This window comes from Drosophila innubila (genome assembly GCF_004354385.1).
Source record: "Drosophila innubila isolate TH190305 chromosome 2L unlocalized genomic scaffold, UK_Dinn_1.0 4_B_2L, whole genome shotgun sequence".
NCBI lineage: Eukaryota > Metazoa > Arthropoda > Insecta > Diptera > Drosophilidae > Drosophila > Drosophila innubila.
The window spans coordinates 16,601,896-16,621,270 of NW_022995372.1; the positions used below are offsets into that span (position 1 = coordinate 16,601,896).

The 19,375-nt window shown below is 34.9% G+C and overlaps 3 protein-coding genes across 4 annotated transcripts in view; 2 read left to right on the plus strand and 1 right to left on the minus strand.

Annotated features, from left to right (window-relative positions):
- LOC117779814 (guanine nucleotide-binding protein subunit gamma-e) overlaps positions 1-1,200 on the plus strand; it is a 42,703-nt gene extending 41,503 nt beyond the window's left edge. The window contains exon 4 of one of the 2 annotated variants that reach the window (XM_034616134.1): positions 1,039-1,154. In XM_034616134.1, coding sequence (XP_034472025.1) covers positions 1,039-1,144 — 106 coding nt within the window. In that variant the 3' untranslated portion in view covers positions 1,145-1,154. Of the gene's footprint in view, positions 1-1,038 lie in introns of both variants that reach the window. The other variant, XM_034616135.1, reaches the window with a different exon arrangement.
- On the plus strand, positions 1,145-1,743 carry LOC117779815 (putative uncharacterized protein DDB_G0272516; the record flags this gene model as incomplete). Its single annotated transcript, XM_034616137.1, has 1 exon — positions 1,145-1,743. A coding segment is annotated over one exon (498 nt), but the record flags the coding sequence as incomplete, so codon positions are not given.
- A 14,656-nt stretch (positions 1,744-16,399) lies between these two features.
- LOC117780631 (DBF4-type zinc finger-containing protein 2 homolog) lies at positions 16,400-17,509 on the minus strand. The gene has a single exon (XM_034617240.1). It carries the CDS (start codon positions 17,480-17,482, stop codon positions 16,511-16,513), a length of 972 nt encoding a protein of 323 aa, XP_034473131.1. The 5' UTR covers positions 17,483-17,509; the 3' UTR covers positions 16,400-16,510.
- Between the last annotated feature and the right edge of the window lie 1,866 nt (positions 17,510-19,375).

Here is a 19,375-nt window from a genome sequence, read left to right on the forward strand (position 1 = left end):
ATAAGGACAACAACACTTATATGCAGACGGTTTCAGAATATATTTTATAGGGGAGAAGGAAATCGAGGGGGTTGAAAAAGAGGCGATTCTGACAGTATCTTCTTTAGTTTCTTGAGCGCGTGTAAATCGTTGAACATTTTTAATGTCCATCTGCGTGCAGATTAGCATAAAATCTGCTGACTGCCCGTATCCCGTGTCCCCTGGCCCCAAATACAGCTCCCTCCTTTACTGACCTGACCCCTGATATACATATACATATACATATATATTTTATGGCACTTCCCTGCTGTTAAAATGGTTGGCGCGTGCGATGTCGTTGAACGTCTGCTTGACTTTAAGTACAACTACATAGCCATCATGCAATTCTCAAAATAGCTTGATTTTTGTTGTACTCGCACCAGTTTGAAGAGCTTACAAGTTTTACGATCCTTAAAGCTTAGCTAGTTTTGTTGGACTAAGACCATGTGAGGGGCAGAAAAGCAGCTCTGCAAGTTTTAAGAGCGGTTTATGCATTCAGGATTTCTTTTTTTTTTTTAATAAATTTATGATTGAATTTAATATATTTTCAGTTTACAACTAGATTTCCTTATCACATTATTCTGCAAAAATATATTCATTCCCACTCATGATAGCGTTATTGTCAAACGAAAATATTATTATGACTTGTGTGAAGTTCAAATTTGGAAAAAGTACATATACAAATACGTATACGTAATTTAAGTCTGCATTGGTATTTACATAAATTAAGCTTTCACCTGTATTTTCAACAAAGGTGTTGAATTTTAATAACTTTTTAAATTAAGTGATAATGCTTAATAAAATAATGTCGTACCAATTTTTCTTCTATGTTCTGAGCTTTAACAGTATTCTGACATAAAGCTCCCTTATTTTATAAATGAAAGGTATTATAAAGCTTATAATAAGTAAGCATCTTAATTCCGAATTTGGTTAATAATGCATATCATATATTATAGTTACCAATTATATTTATTTACTTTAACTAACTCCATTTGATATGTTTTTTTTTAATGTCCACAGAATGCGCTCCTTTATTGAGGAGAACGAGAAGAATGATCCATTGATTAATGCGCCGGATAAAAAGAACAATCCGTGGGCTGAAAAAGGCAAATGTATCATCATGTAATATTATCGTAAACCACAGAAATACCGTAATGATGAGCATCCAACCATCAACAACAATAATATTAGAACAAATGCAACAACAGCAGCAGCAACAACAACAAGAACAACAATTAATAATTATAACTATTTAGAGAACAACAGATGTAGTAACAGTCATGTCTCCAATTCCAATTGCAATTCCAATTTGAATTTGAATTTGAGTTTGAATTCAAATTACGCTTCCCTCGATCATGTGCAGGAACAACAGCAGCATTATAATAACAACTATTACTATTATTACAACTACAATTTGAGCTATGCCCCACCGCCGGCAGCACCACACGAGTGCCTACTCGGCGGTCCAAAGGGTCGCCTTCAACAATTGAAGCGTCGCACTCGCCACGAGTTACAACAGTGGCCCCTTCTCATGCAGTTGGTCGTATTGCTTCTATGGTTGCATGGAAAATTCTGGCAGATTATACGGGAGCATATCCTGATGCATAGAAGACGCTGGCATTGAGATGAATCGGGCAGTAAGATCCTAAGCTTAAGTTGACAACAATTATGCCACACTCTTAATTCAAACTTAAACTTCAATCTCAATAAATATAACCAAAATAAGCTGTGCATAGTATAAATGATAATACCCCCTGCTCCCCATAAAGCGGACTCCACAACTACAACTACAACAACAACATGCAAAACAACAGGCACATTAGCGAGTACTCGTACTTGTACTTGTACTCGTCTCATCGTACATTCTCGTTGTCGCTGTCGTCTCGTTTTTCTCTCTCTCTCTCTCTCTCTCTCTGTCTCTATTTTTAAACTACTCGCTATCGTTATCGCTCGCTCTCGTCGTTTATCTACTTGTAGCTTTCTATAATCGTTCATCTATGCGTTTTTTACTAGCTATCGTACCTAGTTGTTATTGCTCTTTTAGTTTAAAATGCATGAATCCATTGTTATTATATTTTTATTTCATATTTAACCATCATCATGTCATCAAATCAAATCCCTCAGCCCCACACACAATCTACACTAGTCGACAGCGCTAAATATAAAAATACTCGTATCATATCATATAAGCCAGTAATGGGTAACAAAATCCTACATGTTGAGCCTCGATAATTGTAACCCACCCATCATATTTAGTCAGGAAATGAAAACAAAATCAAACTCTAAACTGTTTGCCGTAATTTTTGGTAACCCTAAGAAAAATATTATAATATCCCAACTTGTTTAAACTAAATTGCAACTTTTCACAATGTTTCCGACGAAACCTGTGCAAAAATTTGGGAACGTGGTAATGATACAAACGATCTTGCTGTTTCATTGCCAACGATTCCGGAAAATGCTTGTCATTAAGCTTGCAAAGTCTAACAATTTTTGTAATAATTTTTTGACTTAATTAAGCTACTTGCTGTGCTTAAAGTTAAAATTTTGCCAAACCAAAACCAATTGTTTAATGTATTTTGAGATAAGTTTTTGACTTCAATAAGTTGCTTAAAATGCTATGCATATAAAGATACACTTTTATAGACCCTCCTAGCAATTTTCTTAATATTTTATGGACCTAGCAAGAAGAATACCATGAAGAAAACTTTGTGTAGGCAAACGCAAAACGATCGAGACACTTTTATGTATGGTTTTCTATTCAAATATATATATTATATAGATAACTATTATATATAGATATATGAATATGATTTTATATACAATATACATATATAATATATGTTTAGAAAAACAAAGAAACAAACTATTTAAAAAAGGCAGACGCTGTAGTTACTCGATAATAATATATGTATTTAATTTAGTTTTAATAATATGTTTATTATATTTACTAGTGAAATTATATATTATTATATACGCAGAACACAACAACATACAAAAAGACACTTAAATTACACTCAGAGAAGCAAAAGATGATGATAAAACATAGAAACTATTAATGTAGTGCGATTAAATGATGATATACACATAAATTTAGTATGATAAATAGTTGAAACAGCTAGCGTATTTTAGAGAAAGTCTCGAAACAGTCGAAATTCAACTGCAAAATGGACTTGAAGAGCTGATTTTCAGCTAAAATCAATTATATCCATTATATATTATATTATATGTATAACAAAAAAAGAGCTGTTAAAAACAGAAGCATATATGCGAATTAATGGGTTTACGTTTAATAAAATCTTAAGTTATTAATATTTAATTTCAATTTATAAATTAGTCTTATAATTTTAGGCAGAAAATTAAAAGACAACAATAGAAAAACACTCGACACAACATAAAGACACTCGTAAAAATGAGGTTACCAAATCATAAAAGAAGGCAAAATACAAATCAAACACATAATAGGAGATTAAATATATACACTAACCGCAAAATCTAGCTAACAAAGGTGAGCACATTTCAACAAAAGTAGATGAATTTGAATACATTATGCATAAGTCGCGCAACAAATAAGTAATAGCATAATAATACAAAAATAAAATAATTTGAAAAGGCAGAAAGTTCATGTAGCGAAAGAACTACGAGGAGCACGGAACGAATGAGAATGGAACGGAGCAAATAAACATAACCCCAAACACGTAGTTGCAGAACAACATAGCCGTTACAATGGAAAAACGTAGTGCAGATCTAAAAAAATAGTCAACACATAATAAACGAAATCAGCATAAAGTTGAAACGATTGAAATGGAACGCAAATGGCGTCCAATGCACAAAACGTAGCAGCTAGCTATAATCAACCAAGCTAAGCGAGAAATTCAACGAGTTATTCCAGCTGCACTCAAAAATCTACAAATTAACAAAACAACACATAAACATAAACTAATTAAGGTATTTGGTGGTTACAAAAACGAGAAGAAGAAGAAAAAATGATAACTAAAATAATTATTAATCGAAAAAATATGGAAATGAGTACGATGGATCTAATCAAAAGAGATGAAAATCGTCAGTGTGGAATATAAAATATTGCCTATAATCCCATTGCCGGTGTTCACAGACATGGAAACGATGGTCAAGTGGAACACGCAGCGTTGCCACTGCGGCGTGTTTCAACTGCCAGATGTAACGTTGTCTGGGTAACTGTTGAAATCAAAGCATATAGTTCAAGCTAAATTATAAATATAACCGTAAGTGTAGGCGTCAGTCACTTCAGGCACTTCAAATGTGCCTCAACGTAAGCCAAGGCAAGAAGCTTTTCCGTGGATTTCCAACCAAATGATTTCCCAATGTTCAAGAGCGCATTAAGCACGCCGAGTAGCCCCGGCATGGAGTCCAGGGCGAAAGGGGTGTGAGGGTGCCACGAAAATTGAACAAATTGGAACGAGAGAAAATTGAAATTTTGAGAAGTCTCCCAAATGCAATGTCATACTTTTCCCAGCTTGGAGGCTTGGCTCACGTTGTGGCATTAATGTTTGCTCAAAGTACACGCAATTTTTAAATATATTTAATCAAAACATTAAAGCGTTAATTCAAATTCGTTTTCTAAATAGTCACAAAACAAAAAGAAATACAAAAAGTTAATGTTGAGGGTCATACAAAATGAAAAGTTAAATACAAATTCATATATATTAAACAAAAGAAAGAAAATGTAGTGATTTTTCCACAGTTCTTACATTAACACGATATATATACAAGTTTATAATTGTTAAAAATAATTATTAAATATATTATAATCGTATATATTGAATATATATATTCAAATAGTACACAAACAAGTTCATAACATGTCATTAATACTCATGAATTGATGAAGAAATATGCATGTTATAACAAATCTCAATTAATCTAGCTCTTAAGTCAGAATGAAACTATGGTCAAGACATAATGAGGTGTCCGCTGGCAGTGTTAGAAAACGAAAAACAGTACAGACACTGTCGGTATGTGCCAAAAAGTTGGTGCGAAAGCGAAAATATTTATATTGAAATCAAATCTATAGGTCGTAAGTTGGTGTTAAAGTTCATTCCAAGCGTTTAAACTCAAAAAAATATATATAGAATTATATATTATATGGACATACTGAAATATTACTACGTGTATTGCTTATATGTGTGTAAAAGTTAAAATCTATAAAATTTATTGTTACAATTTAGGATATTAAGTCACGTTAACTATTAAGATATATGGATATATAGATTAAAATTTAATTTTAGAAAAATGATTGATTCTTAAACTTGTCGAGAAATGCGAACTCTAAAGACAAATTCACGGTGCCGTACAACATCAAAGGCTTTACCAGAAACCAAATAATAACAAACAAAACAATTATAATTTAGAGAAAGAAACAAACTTAAAACATAATGCAAAATTAGCTAGTAAGTGAATTTTAACGCAGAATACAAAAAAAGAACTATACCAGAAAAGTAAAAAACATTCCGAAAAAACTTATTAAACAAATATTATATGACATAATAATATTGTATTTAGCTGTTAACACAAACACTATTTAACAAAACATACAACAACTTTTAAAACAAAAAAAGAAAGGCAAACAGCATAACAAAACAAAAAAACATAAGTATGATTATCATTAAAGGAACTTCTCTAAATAAAAGTAAACTTAAAAATCCTTAGCGGAGAAAAGCTACCCTCTCTATAAAGAAAAACAAAAAAAAAACAAACAAAATTTCGCTTGTGTTTTATTTTTGAACCACCCTACTTAATACTATCCCCACCACTCCATAACCCCAGATAAAACCTGGTTTGGCTGCCTTAAATTCCTTTCGTATGGTATGATGATGATGCTGCTATATTATGCTTTTTCGTACATATTTAGACTCTGCTGACGCTTTTCTTTCAATATTATCTTGTATCTTTCGTATAGTTTTCCTTATTTTTAGTGTATTTTTATAATTATTTCGGTATGTTTTTTATTTCTGAATATTGTACATAAGATGACAGAGTTCAAACAGCGATGAAGAAAGTTCTCATTTTAGTTAACAGTTTTGCTTTGACTTGAAAGTAAGTATTATGAATTACATCATAAAATAGTCAAAGGAAGCTGTGGAATAGTAACTTCTTGCTGACATCATGCGAATAATTTTAAGAAAAATGAAACAGTTATCACATGATGAGATAACAAGTATGAGACAGGTTTTTAACTTTTCAGCACGAGAAATTTGATGTTTATATTAGAGTGCAATTCGATTTTGGGTAAGTTTCATAGATAATTATAAGAACAATTACCCAACTTTATCTAATATAATTAAACCAGTCAGAGCTTATATTTCTAAAGTGTAAGTATTGGTTGTACAACGTACATTTAATATGGATGGTGCCCTATGGCGTTCCCCTTTGTTAACCTGTCGCTAATCAATTGAGAGCCAGCGAACTGTGTAAATGACTTGGCTTGCAGTTGAAAGCGATTGGAAAATTGTAATTGAATTGTCATTGTTCTAGCTATTGATTTCACAATAAATGAAGCTGCAGATAAAAATAAATCCAGACTACAACTACTATTTTCTTGAACCCGGAATACACTTCTTTTTATATACTTATGGCAGAGCTATGTTCGAGCTGGGTAAGAATTTATTTATTGCGTTGTGCTAACAAATGCGCTTAGAAAAGAAATTTGCATAGTTTTTTTACTTCTGAAAATCCCATTGACTTGCGAGTAACTTGGAGAAAAGACTTATTATTGGAATATTTTTATTTGAAATGAATACAGACAGTGCAATCATGTTTTCAATAAAATAATTGGATTCAATATTTCTTGCGAACAATTTGTAAATAGAAAAAAAATAACATCTTATTATCTTATTATCTTTATTCTGGTTTGACTTCATTCGAAGAGGAATTTAAAAGCATATGCTTTAAAGATTGTCGTTTGTGTTTGTCATTTGCTAGATTAGATTCCACTTTATCGTGAAGCCCGGCATTTATGACATTAATTTTATGTAATTTTCTAATATTTTTATAAATTTAAGCCCTACTTAAGGCGCGACATCATATACTTAAATACCCAACTTATGAGTTGATGAAATAGAGCATATAAAATAAACAACGAAGCTGAATTTACATGCCAATTACTTCAGCGCGCATTTAATGAGACCCTGGTGACCGATTCAAGAACCAAGGCTGAAACAGAGGCAATTGAAAGCAACTGAAGTGTACTACCACCCGAGAAGAAAGTCAGCTGGAGCTACGTCTATAAGCTTAAGAAAAAGCACAAATTACCAGGATAATTTTAAAAAGCATGCAAAGGTTGCAAGAAAAGTCAGTATGAAAAATGTTTGCTTAAGCTCTCATAAGTCAATCAACACCCTACCAGTTACGTATCAGCATTTTTAACTTTAGTAACTTATCAAAGATTCAAACAATCATTCAGTCCCCTAGTTGGCGATTCAAGTTGATTCATTGATTAAGTTGAACCGACTTAGTTGCTCAGCTGGTGGTCTTGACTTTTGAGATTTTCTATGCAAAGAGTAAGAATTGATATGCAAATCACGGTTGCCACTTAAAAATATAAAAAAGCGTCAAAAAAATCTTTTTGAAAGGACCCAATTTTATTAACAAAGAGCCAATTACATTAAAAATGACAATCTTCATCTAAATGTCATTCTTATCGTTTAACTATAGAATTTATCGAAGGAATTTAGACCAAGTTTAATGAATATAGCACATAAGTATGTGTAAATTGTATAGTCTTTTGTTGTTTATAAACAATCAATTGTTTAACAATTTGCTATTTTTGCCCATTTTTAATGTAAATAATACATGGTAAATTTTATAATGATTTTCGAGCTGCAAAATTAGCAACTAAAATTCGATTGATTAAACAGAAAAGAAAGAGAATAGATTTAAATCCCGCACAATGTCAACACAACTGAATTTTAATTATTATTGGCATAATACACATAGGAATTGGGCTAGTTATATAGATATTTTCAGGTGGTGTGCGATTTGTAAATTTGTTTGAATTATTCGACCGAATTACCTGAGCATTGTTGTTAAAAAGTAAAAAAAGATTAAATTATGCATGCGAAATGAAAAAATTTACTATCAAATTAAATTGACAAGGGCACAAATAGCGATACATAAGGAAGGGCTGTCTGCTTTAATTATATGCTAAGCTGATCTTTGATATGCACTGAAAAAAACTTTTATAAAACTCAGAGTATTAATCTTGAATAATTTATTTATATTATAAGGTAAATTTCAGAGAAAAGTAATAAATGATAAGTAAACGAAGATATTTTTTTTTATATTATTAAGAATTTTTATCAAGCAAATAAAACGAGCAAAAGATTGTTGTATCGGTGTACGCCGCACGTTGGGCGCCATCTTGGGCGTCTCAATGGCGCCATTTTCTGGCCCATTTGCCTGACGTTGACGTTGACGTTGACTGCTGCTGCTTTGTCACCATCTGCTCGTGGTGTGCTCATTATATGCAATTCCTAATGCAATTGACGTGGCTGATTCTGTGGCTTGGTTGTCCTCCCTTTAAGTCTCATCCCCTTGACGCCTTGTCTTCTCGCCTCCTCTGTCCCCTCGCTGGCCTTGTGTTTTGTGTTGTATGTGATTTGCAGCTTGTTTGATTATGAAAATGACTTCGTTGTGGTTTTGCTTTTTGTGGTTTGCCAAAGCGCTGATTTTTAATGAGTCGACAATATGCAGAGCGTAAAACCAGCGGGAACTCAACTTAGTCAAGGCTGTCTCATCAGCAGCCGTGGTTAAAGCCATTACCTTATCTGGACCTTAGGGCATTCGTGCCAACCACAAAGGAAAAAGTCACACTAATTAACACGTCAGTGCGAGTTAGGCCCAGGCCGAAAAATATATATTTTATTTCATTTTATCAAGCATACGCCGCGTGGTGCGGACTTAAAAGTTATGCGAGAACATTTGAAAAACTCCTGAATTGTCCAAACTGTCGGCTCATGTTAAGCAACGAGTGCAAATTTCGACTGAAATACTGACTGACTGACTGAATCTCTGACTGCCTTGCTTGACAAACTGTAAATGAGAGTTATATGCCTGAATTTCCTCTTCTTTCTAATGCTGCTTCTGGCACGTGGCTTGATTCATATTTTATTTAAAAACTGAAAGCAAATTATCAGCTTTCCTTTTTATACCCGTTACTTAAAAAAAAAGTAAAAGGGTATATTGTGTTCGTTGGAATGTATGTAACAGGGAGAAGGAGGCACTATAAAGTATATATATTCTTGATCAGCATCAATAGCCGAGTCGATATAGCCATGTGTGTCTGTCCGTCTGTCCGTCTGTCCGTCCGTCCGTCCGTATGAACAAAAGGATCTCAGAGACTATAAGAGATAGAGATACCAAACAGTTTTTATGATAATACGTTTTTTTGTGAAAATAAACGTTATCTATTAGTATTATCTATTATCCCACTGAATTGCATCAAGATCGGACAAGTAGAACGGCAGTTATGGCGATTTAATGTTTTCAAAGTAATTTCTTTAAACAAAAGGATCTCAGAGTCTAAAAGAGATTGAATAACCAAATTTGGCTCGCAGATTTCTCTACACACCACGCAGGTCAAGTTTGTCTTACATTTTTATCACGCCCCCCTCCGCCCTCGTAAATCGCGAAAAACCACCACACCCACAGTATTTAAGATAATACGTTTCTGTGGGTATTAGAGTTGCAAGTTGCTATTATCTATTATCCTATAAAATCGCAGCAAGATCGGACAAGTAGAACAGCAGTTTTAACGTGCCGAAGCTCTTGAAGCAAAATTAGCTCCTTAGAGTATGCAATAGTTTTAATATTGTTAGACAACAAAAATGCATCAAATAATTCTCAACTGGCTCTGACGACGGAAATATGACATTCAGCTTGAATCGCTACTCGACTCAACCCAAATGGTACCGATGAATCTTCAATGATGATGGAACTGGCATCTATCGAATCGTACTGAGCATACTACTTGCATTTATGCAAGTGTAGTATGTTGTTGAGCGTGTCAAGTCCCCGGTTACCATATAGAGAGGTCGCTAACCAAGGGGATTGACATTTAGCAAAATTATAAACCTGAAGAAGTTGCTAATTTAAAATTTTTTGAATCGACAACTAAGTAACAACAGCAACACAATATGCCAAGCAAACTTTTCTGTCATTCTTGTGCCTAAGAATTCTCAACTGGATTCAGGCAATATAAAATAACAAAAATTAATAAAAACAAAATCCTTTTTTCTTAAAAAAAAAAATTCTTAAAAAAATACTTTTATACATATTTAAGTTAAGTAACGGGTATCCTATAGTCGGGATCTCGACTATAACCTTTCCCACTTGTTTTTTTTGCACTGCTTCGGATTTAGCTTGTATAAAGTTTATCTTGTGGTCGTTTTGTGAGTATCTGTGTGAAATGCATAGTTTTCTTTGAATCTCACAAGTCTTCGAGCTGATGCTGACACTGGGGCCAATGGCTGGACAAAGTCTTCCTCAGGTAGGAGGAAGTAAAAGGTGGAGGCGTAACGAGTTTTTGCATGTTTAAGTGAAACTTAAGCATGAATAATTAAAATGACAACAACAAATTGAATGGTCGGTTATGGAAAGCCGACGGGTTAATGAGATTGACACAAAAGCTTTGCATAAATTGCCAGGCATTGATAATTATTTAACATCTTTGTTAAAAATTGCTGATTTTAATTATAATATAAATAATAAATTTAAAGCATTAACTTATAAAATATGAATGAAGAATCATTGGTCAAAATAATTGTAATGAAGTAGGATTAATATAGAAATCTACTTTTCATATAAGAATATATGTCTAATCTGTAGATGTTGATCTTCTACTTTGGACTTTAGTATTCGTAGTGCAAGTTAACGAAGTTCAAATATAATTCATAAAAAGGAAGACACATTATTCAAAAAATTTGACATAATTTTAAAGCATCTTAAGTTCTGACATATGACAACCTTAATGGACCCAACCAAGCATAAGCAACTGGTAAAGTCTTCTAAGCATTAATACTCTTTAAAGTTAATTACTGGTGACTTTAGGGTTGCGTAATCTACGTTCCGGTCTTGGTTTCGGTCTCCATATTAAACCCTAGACCTACTAAGTACATAGGTTTCTGCTAAAAATTATGCAAATTAGTTGTGATTTAACCCTTTGTGAGCTGAGGCGTTAAAAGCTGTCCGAAAATGCTTACCTGCTGCCAAAGTTGCAAAAAAAAAATGTAAGACCAAAGAAAAACAATAACAAAATACTCAGGACAAAATAGGGGCTAAGTACTTAACACTCAATAGTGCGGCAAAGCGCCAAAAAAAAAGTTTTGTTGCACGAAGCAGAGAAACTAAAATGCTTGTGAAAATAAGAGTAAATTTGTCTAACGATTTTGTTGGCAGCAAATTAATTTGAACGCCAAATTGCAGATAGACAACCCCTCCGATTGCTTCCCTGGAGTAGTTCAACTAATTTGCCAGCTAAAAGTTGATAGAAACTACTTCTACATATTAAATACTTCGTCTTCTTCACTCTTTATCTTGCCTTGTGTGATCTTTATATTTGCTGTTTGTGGTTTTGCTTGTCAACAATTTGACTACTGTTTTTCCAAGTCTTTCTCGGTATTAACCAGAGAAGCAGAGTATTTAAGTTTTAAATTTAAATGGAACAAAACATCAGTCGAATGTGTGCCCCCATATATCAGTAGTAGTATGTACATATTTATTAACATTTAATGCTCTACTAATAACCGTTAATGCTCTTTTTGGTATTTTATAATAGCGATTAAAATATAATCTTTGGTTTTCCAAAGAAAAATATTTCAGTTTCTAAAGCTAAAGAATTTTGCATCAATTTTTAAAAATTCTTGCCACATATTTCGCTATTGTTTGGTTGTTGTTTTTGTGGTCCAAATAAAATGTGGCATATTCCACACCTCGACTGTCATTGTTGTGGTGTTCCCAACAAGTGTGCAACTCTGTTGTACAAATGTGATTTCTTATACGCAGCGTGTGGCAACCAAGGTTGTACCATTTGGTATAGAGCAAAAACTAAATTACAAAAGGGATGCAATAGGGAACAATGATATAATTCTGTCTCTCTAACACCCATAAAAACACTAGCAACGTGGTCATGTCTCGTTGTTGCCAGGATTCTAGGCAGGATTCTGAGCAGAATTCTTGGCATGTCGCGTATAATTTAAACGAAGGCGATTGCCACAATCGAGGGTGTGTGTAAGCGTGTGTAAGTCACGTGCCATTGTTGAATTTCATTTGTGGCATTTTGACAACAGACCTTTTCTTATATTTTTATTTCTTATGAAAACTTTCAGGCATACTATTAAAAACGGATCCCTCGAAGATAAACTCATGAGCGAGTGCTAAGTAAATCGCATTAACGTCTCAAGTGAAGTCCCTATCCTGTTGGATACTACTATAAGTCGTTGCTAAGCTTTAAACCAAGCAGCCCAGAAGTCTCTCCAGATCACATTTTTTATTCGCCAGAGTTTAGCTTAACACAAATGTTACCCTCACTGTTTCTTCCTTTCTTTCTGTAAGCGAAACCATCCGAGGACGGGGTGACATCTATTAAGGGAGCACAGCGACTGAAGAATGAAGAAGTATATATTTACAGCACTGTAACATGCGCCGGGCATTTATTTGCATTTATAGAATATGTAAACTTAGACCTTCTCCCTACGCGCTACTCCCAGCCTTCTCCTCTCTTCTAACTTCCTGGCCGTTGCCTTTTTCCGTAATCAGAGCTGACTAAAATTGTTAAACAGAACACAGCAACATGTTGGCCAAGAACAAGAAAGCTTAAGGCAATCTAACTAGTTAATTATGGAAGCCGATTCAAGGTCATGAATGGGGAAAGATTAAACAATAAAATATAGTAGAAATACAATTAGTTATTTAATTAAACATCAACTTGTCAACCTAACGTCCACAAAATCTTAAGGGTAATCGGTATTTAAAGCTGCAAGTATTAAATATTCTATTCATTTTACGGAATGTCTATTTAAATTGTGTAAGCTCAAATAGACAAAGGAATTTAAAACATTTGTTAGACTGATGGTTTTAGTTTACATTTCATTTAAAGTGGTTAAGGATTGAATTTCATTAGCTTAACACTTTAATGACCGATTATCAAATCTGTTCTACAACCTTTAAGTCAACTTTTTGCTAAAAATATTAACTAAATACAAATGATACCATTATTAATATGAAACTTATACCACAAAACTAACACATCATGTCAATGCTTGCACTTTCATATGAGGAGTTCGCAGTGTTTAAATCCGTAAATCAGTTAAATCAAAGCCAGCAGCAGGTTGGTTGAGTGCGGTTAGTTAGCACCTTTTAAGGTTTTCAAGAACTATTGGCCCGAAGAGTTTTGATTCTGATTGAAACAAGTAAGAATACTACAGTTAAGGGGCTCGACTTTGATATGCCCAGTACTTGTATTAAGCTATAATAATAAATAATAATAAATATAAATTTTACCCATTATTGTGTTAGGTCAGGTCATGTTAATTTTTAAAGTTATGCCATTTGGACTAATCTTTGCATCCAGAGCAGCAAATTGTAGCTTGGCTTTTGGCCATCATTCGCCAACGAATGAATGATACTCGTCAGCTGACCCTCATCGACGAGTTGCACGTGCAACACTTGGATGCCACAGCTTGGACATTGCCTTGTTTTTATTTTTGTGGCTTTGCAATCATTCTTGACATCCATTTGGGACGCGGCACGAACCAAAAATGCTCGACACATTGCCAAACTCTCGATGAATGTAGAACGAATAAAAGATAACTTGCTTCGGACAATGGCCAGAAGTGAAATTGGCTTGCATTGAAACTGGATACCAAAGCGACGTGGTCATGTTATGAATAGACAAGCAAAAAAAGAGCTTTATAAAATACCAAGCAATGTTTTGGCATATACAGTGAGGTCATTTTTCACTCTCTTTAAATTAAGAAAAGTGAAAAGCAAGACGAAGTTCACACTTTTTTAATGCTCATCCGAATTGTTATTCTTTAATTGATTTTTCTTTATTTATAAATGTGTGTCTTAAAGAAAAGTTAAAGGAAATTGAAATTTATATGCTGAAAATCAATATCAATAAATTAAAACAAAAGCTGAAAATCAGCAAAAAGTTTGATTTTTTAACTTCTATATTCGATTAGTCATCAAATTTTTACTACGTTTTTACTAGTTGTAGATGTTGATAAATTGGATATTTGCTTGAAATCCATATCTAACTGCAGTTGCAACGTAGTGTTACGTCAGTTAGTTCTTAAAAAAAGTTTATACTCGTTTTAAGCCAACATTGTATTATTATCGTCCAGAAGTAAGAATCTATGTGCCTACCATTATATGTAAGCCAGAAATGTAACTCAATGTGGGATGTGACATCAGCTCGTCAATCAGTAATCAGAAGATGCCAAAGTACGTCTAAATACATATACATTTAGTACAGACGGAGGAAACAACTCCCATTGCAATAAGGTCTCCCCAATCGGAGTCAACGATTCTCGCACTTAGATTGAGTCAAACAAAGACCGAGTGCTACAAGTGTCTCGATAGGGTTCTTTTCCTCTTCAACCCGATCTCCATGTTGTCCTCCATTCGCTCTGTTCAGAGCCAACTGCATTATAACATATGCAATCACAATTGTCAATTGTACAAATGACAGCGAGAAAAGAGAATGACAAGCAGACATAGTCAACAATTACGGTTAGTGCCACAGTTTGACTGCGGAAATGCATCCCCCTTCCCTTCCCCATTGACAACCCCACCTCTTGGGTACAGTCAACTCAATGTGAATGTGTGAGTGTGTCTTAATGTGATTGTGTAGCAGGCGAGTGAAAACGGCCAAAGAGGAGAACTGACACTGTGTCTACGTAGGTCTCGCACAATGAGTCTATAATGGCCATGAATGAGGCATCCAGCAAGCAGCAAGCGGCAAGCGGAAGGTGCAAGAGGGGCAAGAGTACTAAAAGGAGGCACCAACTCTGACATGTGGCAGGTGAACGAACGAAAAAATAGAAATGGAAAAAAAAGTGAGAGCAAAATAAGAAACTATTGCATGCCGACAGCCGTTTGACAGGCATTACATTTGCACTGGAGAAAGAGAATAAAGAGAAGAGAAGAGAAAAGAAAGCGATGGAGGGGCAGGGGCAACAATGGTTGGACCGACATATATTGTTCATGCAAATTGTATGAATTCTAAGCTCCATTCAAATGTTGGCCAAGAAAAACCTTTTCAAATATTGCTTAAGTCCAATGAAAATCAAATGCCAACGGCACTTTAGTGAAATTGCACAAATCGAGACTTACGCTTAATGAAGTTACTCACAAACAGTTGCCGAGTGTATTTTTTGTTTTTTTCTTTTTTTTGTAAAATCTTGCTATCACTTGAATTTAACAGCTAAGCCTGAAAGTATGCCACAATATATTCTAATTAAAAGCAAGTGCCATCAATCAGGATTCAGCCAGCAGTGGCAAAGGCAAAGGGAAAGGGAAAGGGAAAGAGAAAGTCAAACCAAGCACATTTTCCACTTCAATTAATCAGAGCAGCCGTTGCCGCCTTCGCTGACGATGATTATGTCGCACATGTCAAAAAGCTTGGAATACTTTTAGGCACTTTTATCGCATTACGCACAAGCGATAACGATGGAACGCGGAGAAGAGGAAGATGGAGAGGATGTTGTGGGCGTTACGTGTGTGGCATGCTATGAGATATCCGAACCACTCGATTATTATGAAAAAAAAAGACAAAGGCGTCTTAAATATTTCTACTTCTATTCCTCTCATTTATCCCATCGCTCTTTGTATTAGCACACAATTATGTGGGCCCCATTAACTATGCTATGGCAATTTTTATAGCAAGTGGCCAGGCAAACGGCCAAGTTAACCAAACCCCAGCTGAGCAAAGCCAGTAAAATGCATAACAAACTACAATTTTGCAATTCTTATGATAAAGTCCGATCTGACTATCTATATCAGTCTGTCTAGTTGCAGCTGGTTGCACTACTCGTTGCCCGCTACTCGTTACTTATTACTCGCTAATCTTAACACAATTCCCTTTTTTCCTGATATATCCCGTAAGTTCTCGTTATTAGATACTCATTGGTACTCCATAACCTTTATTCATTATTTTTTACTCGCTACTTTCCACTCGTTACTTGTTACTGGCTACTCTCCAATAATTTCCTTTCATTTCCTTCTTAACCACTTTACTTCTGTCTTTTCTCTACTCGCTACTGTTCATAGTACACTCGCTGCTTCTTCCACCTTCCTTGGTGATATTAATCCTCTCTGAAAATTTCAACGCCAAAGGATAGAAAGCCCAAATGTAATTCCAGATTATATTTTACATAGCTTCGATCAAACGTTATACAATTTCTTTACAAATAAACATAATTTTAGACTAACGTGTTCAATAAAGATACTTCGATGGTTAACACGGACCACAAGGACCACAAGGAGCTTGAGGGCCACACGGCCCAACCGGTCCACAATGTGTATTCCAAGGAGTAGGAGCACACGGATAACATGGTCCACACTCTGGCGATTCGTATGGGCAAGGGGGACTGCACGGTCCACAAGGACCACTTGGTGTGGATCCAAGTGGCCCACAACCGGTTCCGCACGGACCACAGGGGGCAGGTACAAATGGCCCAGAAGGCATTGTTAAGCCACACGGTCCACAATTTGGTACAGCACAAGGTCCGCATGGTCCACAGCGTCCTGGCCCACAAGGTCCACAGGGTCCACGAGGACCACAAGGGCCACAGGGTCCACAAGGTCCACCGGGACCGCAACGAGTCTCACATACGGGATATTGATTGGTGGAAAAGCAAGGAAGTGGACAACACGGTCCACCTGGAGCACACGGTCCAATTGGACACGGTGGACAAGCAGTAGATGGTTTATAGTTGACAGGTCCATTTGGATAACAACAATATTCCCTTGGGGGCGGTATGTCGATGTTTTGCGGCTTGGGTTGACACAATATAGACTGACAGACTTCTCTGGGCTCGCACACTCGCTTCGGATAGCAGACGACATAGGGATCCGGAATCATGGATGGATAGTAAATTACGCGAGGCTCGCGAACCATTTGTGAGACCCAAACCAGTTTTGGAACTTTGATGACCCGAGTTGTATCCACAACTTTGGGTACCGTGATTTGTCTACAGCGATTAACAACCATGGGCTCCGGTACAATTTTCTCCGTAAAAACCACTCTCTTTCTGCATATAAGACGAGGTGGCTGCTGAATCGTGATGCACTTGGGATAAGGCGGCGGGATGCGAGGTGCGCATTGCGGCAAAGCTTCCAATTGGGCGGCATTATAGCATTTTGGAGAGCACTCAAATGGACCACAGCAAGGGTCACAGGGGTTGCACGGTCCGCAAGGAGAACACATTTTATCTGTTATTAAAAATTTTTATAAATCTTTATCAAATATTTATTTAAAAATCTTTTTTTTTTAATTTTGATGCTGTTATATTTGGGAAAATAATAATAGTTGAGTCTGTTAAAATGTTCGAAATAAAACTAAAAGCTACAGCTACGTCAAAAGTTCGGAAAATTTCTGGAAGTAAATTTTAGTCAAAACATAAAATGGGATGACAAATTAAACAAAGGCTCTTTGTTTGCATTGAAAAATATCCATGAATTTTATATTTTTTTGTTGAGATTTAGTGAAATATGACTAAAATGGTTGGCTAATCTTTTTTTTGTTTTTTTTTTTAATATTTTTCACACCACTTTTCACTCGCTACTTTTACACTTTATTCTCTACTATAACTCTGTTCACTACTTGATAATCTTTATACTTCATGTCTACTCGGCATTCTTAATGCATCACTCGCTGTTCGTTACTTTTTAAACTCTAGTCGCTACTCTTTACTCTCCGCTCGCTACTTTTAACACACTTTAATCTTAGACTCAAAAGTTTCCTCGCTACTCCTAACAGTTTTCTTTACTTATTCAGTCGCTACAAGCTACTCGCTTTTTCGTACTCATCACTCTCTATATCACATACTACATACTTAGTAGTTTCGACAGTTCCGTTACTTCTTTAATGAGTTTTTCCGAAAATGCGGAAGATGCTCCTACAGGGGGAAAGCAGTTAGATAGTAGCATTCTTGTGTAAATAGGATTCATTTGCATATCGAGATAGACTTTGCGACGATGCTTTTAGTACTTAAGTACTAGGACGAAGTTCTTCCTTCAACTTATTAAACTTAGCAATAAGCTCTCGCTTCAAATATAATTGAGAACTTTTTATTCAATACTAATTAGTTCCTTCCAATTATTTAACCCTATTTCTTGACATTCACCTTTAAAAAGCTGCTCAGCCAACGCCCATTTTAAAACTAACAATGGTAAAGTAAACTACGAAAACTGAAACCAAAAAAAAATTGAAAAAGTTTCTATTGTACACAAAAGTTTTTAAAATATTTATTAAAACAAGAAAAAAAGTAAAAATTCAAACTTTTTGAATAGAACACACCCTGTTCGCAGTTTTAATAGGCAGCTGACAAGCAATATATATCCTTAAGTATTTTGCTATAGATATATAAAGATATAAAGTCACTGATAGTGCATAGAAATGTATTATGATACCTTTCAAAAAATTAACCATACTCGCATATTATTATTACTATTATAAAATGTATCTATTTTTTAAGATCAGTACAGAGTATGGAAATATGCGACTATTCTAAAAATATAACATAAAGTCAGGCAAAACTAGAAAAAGCGAACTAAATAGGCGCCAGTTGTGCGGGCCAAAAAGTTTTGACCGTGTCGAAAAATGTAATAAGTGAAAGAAAGTAAAACTAATGAAAAAAGCCGATAAAACCGAATGCTTGACTTTGTGATACTCTAAGTTACAAACATAAGACAAAATGGTAAATTAAAAGAATAGAAAATATTCGATACGTAGTTTTTTTTCATTGTTATATTCTTAAAGTGTATTTAAATTTGAATTTAAATATATATATCTTTTGTTTTCATTTTCCAGGGTACAAGAAATATAATGTCATTACATTTGTATCCCTCTACTTTGTTTTCCTCTTTGTGTGCGTTCCCTTTTATACGCCTGCACATGAAAATGTCAGTGCGGCAAATTAACGCGTCGAAAACGAAAATAAATTAAGCAGCCTACATTAAGGCGCATAAATCAAACGAGGCTCGCGAATGTGAAGTAAGTGTGCAAAATGGGCAGCTGCCCAAGCGACTTATTTAAATATTTTACTTGCATTAAGGGCAGTATTATCCGAAGCAAAGGTACATCTCCTACAACATGTGG